Source organism: Gouania willdenowi, chromosome 22 (assembly GCF_900634775.1).
Source record: "Gouania willdenowi chromosome 22, fGouWil2.1, whole genome shotgun sequence".
In the NCBI taxonomy this organism is placed as follows: Eukaryota; Metazoa; Chordata; class Actinopteri; order Blenniiformes; family Gobiesocidae; genus Gouania; species Gouania willdenowi.
The window spans coordinates 32,057,196-32,064,079 of record NC_041065.1 but is presented as its reverse complement, the minus strand read 5'-3'; the positions used below and the strand labels follow the sequence as shown (position 1 = coordinate 32,064,079).

Here is a 6,884-nt window from a genome sequence, read left to right as displayed (position 1 = left end):
CTGGAGACAGATCTGATCACATCAACATCTGGATGTTTCTATAGGATGAAGGATTTAAACTGTTTCGATCACCTCACAATCTTTTCAGTTCAGCAGACTATTTAATAAATGTTTACTTATTCACCTGTTTAAATCTATGATCAATGGACCTTTATTAACATTTCCTGGTGATATTTCACATCGATCACTTCGTAGTGTCGCCTTTTATCGCTTTTTCTTCTTTTCGTGTTTTGTTTATTTCCCGCGCTTCCTGAAAGAGCTCCTGGTCGCGATGACGTCAGTCCGTTTCCGGTCTCCACCCGTGGGCAGCCATGATGGTCGGTGTCTGTGTCTGTTGTCTCTGTCTGTTGTTGTGTGTTTGTTTGTCTGTCTGTGACTAATGAGTGTCGGTGTGTCCGTAGCAGGAAGGACTGGACGACGGACCGGACTTTCTGTCGGAGGAGGACCGAGCGGTGAGTGACCTGTGCGCGTGCACGGGCACACACACACACACGGTCAGCGTACCTGTGCGTGTGCTTGTGTGTGTGTGTGTCAGGGCTAACGTTAATATTAGCTAGCAGCAGGGCGTCAGGGCGGGAATGGAACCGACAACCGAGAGAGAGACAGACACTGTGTCACATGACCACACAATAATACAATAACATAAACTCAGTCAGTGTGTCACATGACTACACACACACACACACACACACACACACACTGACACTGTGTTACATGATCACAACACTCACAAACGCACTAACACAATGTGACACACACTGTCACATGACCGTCACACACACACCAACACAAATACACACCAGGAATGTTTTACAACAGTGTAGGGGTATCACACGGTGCACTAGCGATGCTTGTGTTTGTTTTTAATATACATACATATACCAACCATGGTATATATATATATATATATATATATATATATATATATATATATATATATATATACCAACCATGGTATATGTGGGACCTGCAGTAATATTGGGAGTGTTATGGACATGCCCCCCGTCCCACCCCTCACCCACTTATGGGATTAAGGGTTACAAAACAGATAATGTCAACAGTAGAGCTTTAATAGGGCAGAAAAAATGCTTTTCCCGAGCCATGTTCCAGTCTGACCAGAATGAAGGCGATGTCTTTTTAAGATGAACCCGTTTCAACCAGACGGTTTTCACAGTATTCACATCATGTGTTCACATGTAGAAAGATCTGAGTTGTAAACATGAAGAGCAGCTTAATGTGTCGCTACATGCTACGTCTGTTTAAACAACTGTTTATAATGGGCGGTAACTATGGTTTCCAAGAGGAGGATACACACAGGCAACATCGAGGGAAGCTAAGTGGCTGCAAGGGGTCCTCGGGTGAAGAAGAGCAGATCTACTGTAGTAAAGAGATCAGTTCTATTTACTATAGGAGATCTACTAGTTCTCTAACTTTTGAATGCAGGTACCCTTTTATTTTCAGTTCATGTTCTGTTCGAGCTCATTTCTATCATAATTTTGTGTATTTTGTTGTTGTTTGTCTGTTCTTTTTATTATTATTCTGGAGAGAACCCTGTCACATGACTGTGTGTGTGCGTGCATGTGCGTGTGTTCCAGCCTAGAGCAGTAAACGTAGACCTACAGACTGATGCTACGCTACAGGTGGACATTTCAGACGCTCTGAGTGAGAGAGACAAGGTGAAGTTCACTGTTCACACCAAGGTGAGGAAGAGGAGGAGGGTGGCGATGCAATGATTATAGTGATAATGATGATGATGGAAGGTGATGATGTCATCACAGAGCTCCCTCCCTAACTTCAAACTCAATGAGTTCTCGGTGGTCAGACAGCATGAGGAGTTCATCTGGCTCCACGACTCGTTTGTGGAGAATGAAGAATATGCAGGATACATAGTACGACACACACACACGTGCACATACACACAGAGAAATCTTTTCTACTGTACACACTGCACTGTGTGTGTGTGTGTAGATCCCTCCGGCCCCTCCCAGACCAGACTTCGATGCGTCTCGTGAGAAGCTGCAGAAACTTGGAGAAGGTGAAGGATCGATGACCAAAGAGGAGTTCACTAAGATGAAACAGGAGTTGGAGGCGTGAGAACCACACACACACACACACACACACCAGAAATCAGAATCAGAAATGTTTTTAATGGCCATGTACAGTTTTAAGGACAGTACAAGGAATTTGTCCTGGTAGTTGGTGCACAAAAAAAATAAATAAAATAAAATAAAATAAATAAATTAAAAAAAACAAAGAACAACCCAGCAACAATAATAATAATAATGATAAATATAAAGGATGAGGGATAGATAGAGAATAAAGGATAAATATATATATATATATATATATATATATAGGTGGGGGGGGGTTCAGTGGGTGACTTGGGGTGTGTTCATGTGGATGGTGGCAGAGGGAAAGAAGCTGTTTTTGTGTCTGGAGGTTCTGGTCCTGATGGACCGAAACCTCCTTCCAGAAGGGAGAGATTGAAACAGTTTATGACACACACACATATTGTGACACACACACTCACACACACCCTGTGTGTCCCTCAGAGAGTACCTGGCCATCTTTAAGAAGACGGTGGCGATGCACGAGGTGTTCCTGTGCAGAGTAGCAGCTCATCCTGTCCTCAGGAAGGACCTCAACTTCCATGTCTTCCTGGAGTACAACCAGGATGTGAGTATGTCCCAGCCCTCTGAGGGTCAGTGAATGCACCACAGACACCAGCCAGGCTTTTGTGTGTCTGTGTCTGTCTGTCTCTGTGTTTACTGTCTCCTCCACATCTTAGTGTTGTTGTGTATATGTTGCTGATAATGCTGAACGATTAACCCTAATCGCATAGATATTGAGGTTTTCACTACTGCCATCACCTAACCTCAGTCACAGTGAGGAAAAGAACATTTTTTTTTAATGAGGAAATGTTTCTAGGGATCGCTCATTAGATGTACCACCCTCCCCCCTCCCTTCCTGGCCACTTCAAACACCATCTAAACTGTCAAAAAACTATGCAAATCATCACTGACTCCTAAATCAGAGCCGACCAGTGGCCGCTTAATTTTAACATGTCAGTGAAACTCCGTCCGTTTCTCGTCGCTCCATGAAAACATGAGTCAGCTTTAATCAGCTTCACCTGCTCAGAGCGTTTAAACATCTCATCAGAGCTATAGAAGATCTGTGGATGAAGTTGTTCTGTTGTTGTGGATGAGACCATCGATGCCAGGAATTGTAGAGTCTGAAACATCGTAGATTAATGATAACTTCTGATACTGTAAAATATGCTGGGCCCCAGTGCTGAAATAACTGATGCATCCTTGTGTCCATTTATTTATTTTTTGTAATCATTACGGTCTGGAATGATGTCATTGATTTTGTTTCCTCACAGTGGAGATAACAGTGGATATAAAAAGTCCACACACTCCTCTTCAAATGCCAGGTTTTTGTGATGTAAAAACATGACACCAAGATAAATATTTTCACAACTTTTTCCACCTTTAATGTGAACTATAAGCTGTACAATGCATTTGAAAAACAAAATAAAACCTTTCAGGGAGGTGAAGTAAATATAAAAACTGAGAGATTGAGGTTGTAAAAGTGTGCACGCCCTCTTTTATCTGGGGACAGGACTGTGGTCGGATTTAACCAATCACATTCAAACTCATGTTAAATTGGAGTCTACACACATGTGCCTCTGATTAACCTCAAATAAAGTTCAGCTGTTCTAGTAGCTTTTCCTGACATTTTTGCAGCCACATCTTCCAGCACAAGCCATGGTCCACAGAGAGCTTCCAAGGCATCAGAGGATCTCATTGTTCAAAGATATCAATCAGGTGAAGGGTACAAAAGAATTTCCAAGGAATTAAAAATAACACAGCGAAGGCAGTCATTATCAAGTGGAGAAAATATGGCACAACAGTGACTTTATCAAGAACAGTCCGTCCAAAATTAATGACAAGACGAGAAGAGAACTGGTCAGGGAGGCTGCCAAGAGGCTGACAGCAACGTTGAAGGAGATGCAGGAATTTCTGGCAAGTACTGGCTGTGTAGAACATGTGACAACAATCTCCCATCGTCTTAATATGTCTGTGCTATGGGGTAGGCAAGATGGAAGCCTTATCTTACGAAGAAAAATGTTTTATGGTCCGGTGAAACCAAGGTTGAACTTTTTGGCTATAATTCCAAAAGGTTTATGTGGCACAAAAACAACACTGCTCATCACTCAAAGAACACCATACCTGCAATGAAGCATGGTTCTTCTTTAGCTGGAACTGGGGTAGAGGGAATTATGAACAGTTCCAAATACCAGGCAGTGTTGGCACAAAACCTTCAGGCTTCTGTTAGAAAGTTGAAGATGAAGAGGACCTTTATATTTCAACACAACAATGACCCTAAGCACACAGCCAAATCAACAAAAGAATGGCTTCACCACAAAATGATCGAGGTTTTGGAATAGCCCAGCCACAGGCCAGACCTGAATCCCATTGAACATCTGTGGGATGATCTGAAGAGGGCTGTGCACAGGAGATGCCCTCGAAATCTGTCAGATTTGGAGCGGTTTTGTAAAGAAGAGTGGGCAAATATTGCCTCATCAAGATGTGCCACACTGATAGACTTTTACCCAAAAAGACTGAGTGCTGTAATAAAAGCCAAAGGTGCTGCAACAAAGTATTAATTTAAGGGTGTGCATATTTATGCAACCAGGTTATTTTAAGTTTTTTATTTTTTATTTATCCCTATTAAAGGTTTCAGTTTGTTTTGCAATTGCATTGTTATAGTTCACATTAAAGGTGGAAAAAGTTGTGAAATTATTTATCTTGGTGTCATGTTTTTACATCACAAAAACTTGGCATTTGAACAGGGGTGTGTAGACTTTTTATATCCACTGTATTTGTTCCTTTTAATTGTATCTTACTTTAGTTTTGAAGTACATTTTTGTTTAATTATTAGTTTTTTATTTATTAGTATTTTGTTCTATTTTATAATATTTCGTGAGATGTCTCACTATGGGATACACACTCTCTGTAACCCTCAGAAGCACTTTTCTCAATCCGCCAAGCCCTGATTGCCTGGAAAGAACTTTCCATCCGCCAGGGACACTCCCACTCTCTAATAGAGGGAGGGCGGATGTACAGTATCTCATTTAAACACCTCTCTCTCGTGTACATCTCACGTTCCTATCAGCTAAACTGTCCACAGGCGGATTCCTTCGGGTTTTCCAGTCGCCGATAAGTATAAACGCATTGCGTAGACCACAACAGGTCGAGAAGCAACCAGTGCTTACCTTGCTTTGTAATCGCTGCTCCTTCACAGGTAAGTGAAATTCAGAGCCTCTGCTCCGGCTGTCGGCTCTCCTCCAATGTTTTTGCTTCGGCGCACGTTGGTCCTCAAGCGGCTGTCTTACTCAGTGTCTGTTTGCCGCTCTGAGCTCTACACCGACAGGTCCAGAGCTCCCGGACATTACCACTTGACTCCTTCGGGCTCGTGTGTGATGTCCTTCACTGCTGCAAGGCGTGAAAACTCTGGCCTCAGCTCCGGCTGACTGCTCCTTCCAACCCAGTGACCTGCCGCCTTCGTCGCATTCCTCCTCTCTCCCAAGCGTGGACACCGTGGAGCTGTGCAGGCGCGCGGTGATGCACCTTGTCATCCCGTGACACGTGGTCATAACGGAGGCCACTAGGTCCCGCTATGTGAGTAAGCTTCCCCCCTCCGAGGGCACGCCGGGATAAATCCTCCCAGTTTTCCCGGCGCTGTTGCTGGAAGTAGTGCATCCATGGAAGGACTGCCCTTTAAGTGGTAAGGCTCATGTGACGGGCTCCTCCACCCTTGACTATGAGGATGTGGAGAGCCTCGGACTGCTCAGAATGCCGACAGTGGAGCCGCCGGTTGCTGCTCACCTGTTGCCATGCCAGCCTGCTCGGTCTCCCCACAGATCCATGCTACCGACCGTCTTCAGTCGGACCCACCGGACAACACATACACTGCAGCGGCGCTCTCAGTGAGAGCTCTAAATGTCCTCTCCCTTCACACGGCTTACCAAGCTGAACTGTGTGAGGGTTTTCGCTTGGTCTCAGGACCCAGCGACAGTGGAAATAATTTTCATCCGTAGCAGGTGTGTGTCTCTGCACCTAGTGCGGGCCTTGGGTAGCGTGATAAGCAACATGGTGCTTCAAGAACGAGCGCGTTGGCTTGACCTCACTAGGCTTTCTGACGCAGAAAAGAGCCACATCCTCATCGCGCTAGTGGTCCCGGACGGGATATTTGACCCGCCGCTTTTTTTTCTGTCCCATTGGTGTGTGAATGAGTGGATTTGTAAAGCACTTTGTGACCTCTGTCTGTGAAAGGTGCTATAGAAATCTTCCCGGTGAGCTCCGCGTCTCGGTCCGCTCTGTGAAGTTGGAAGCCGGCCAGCTGCAGCGCAGAGTCCGGTACCGCTCCACACAGCCACGTTTCCGTGAAGCACAGAACAGAAGATGAGGAGAAGTCTCTGTTTCTACCTAACAGCAGCTGGAGTTCGTCCACTTTGTTACACAGTGAGCGCACGTTAGAGACACCTCACTGGAGACATGCACCGTACCAGCCTGTTTTAAGGCCTCCACCATCGTTCCTGTCCCTAAAAAGCTGAGGATCACAGGACTTAATGACTACAGACCCATCGCTCTGACATCTGTGGTCATGAAGTCCTTTGAACGCCTCATGCTCTCCCACATCAAGGACATCACCGACCCCCACCTGGACCCCCTGCAGTTTGCCTATAGATCCAACAGGTCAGTAGACGATGCTGTAAACCTGGCTCTCCACTTCATCCTCCAGCACCTGGACTCCCCAGGCTCCTACGCCAGGATCCTGTTTGTGGACTTCAGCTCTGCTTTTAATACAATAATCCCAGC

The 6,884-nt window shown here is 45.0% G+C and overlaps 1 protein-coding gene across 2 annotated transcripts in view; it reads left to right on the top strand.

Moving 5' to 3' along the window:
- Positions 1–257: 257 nt before the first annotated feature.
- The window catches only part of snx6 (sorting nexin 6), a 13,021-nt gene continuing 6,394 nt past the window's right edge, over positions 258–6,884 (top strand). Inside the window, exons 1-6 of one of the 2 annotated variants that reach the window (XM_028438498.1) lie at positions 258–317; positions 402–452; positions 1,596–1,700; positions 1,779–1,889; positions 1,969–2,090; positions 2,553–2,676. In XM_028438498.1, coding sequence (XP_028294299.1) covers positions 312–317; positions 402–452; positions 1,596–1,700; positions 1,779–1,889; positions 1,969–2,090; positions 2,553–2,676 — 519 coding nt within the window. In that variant the 5' untranslated portion in view covers positions 258–311. The remainder of the gene's footprint in view (positions 318–401; positions 453–1,595; positions 1,701–1,778; positions 1,890–1,968; positions 2,091–2,552; positions 2,677–6,884) is intronic. The other variant, XM_028438499.1, reaches the window with a different exon arrangement.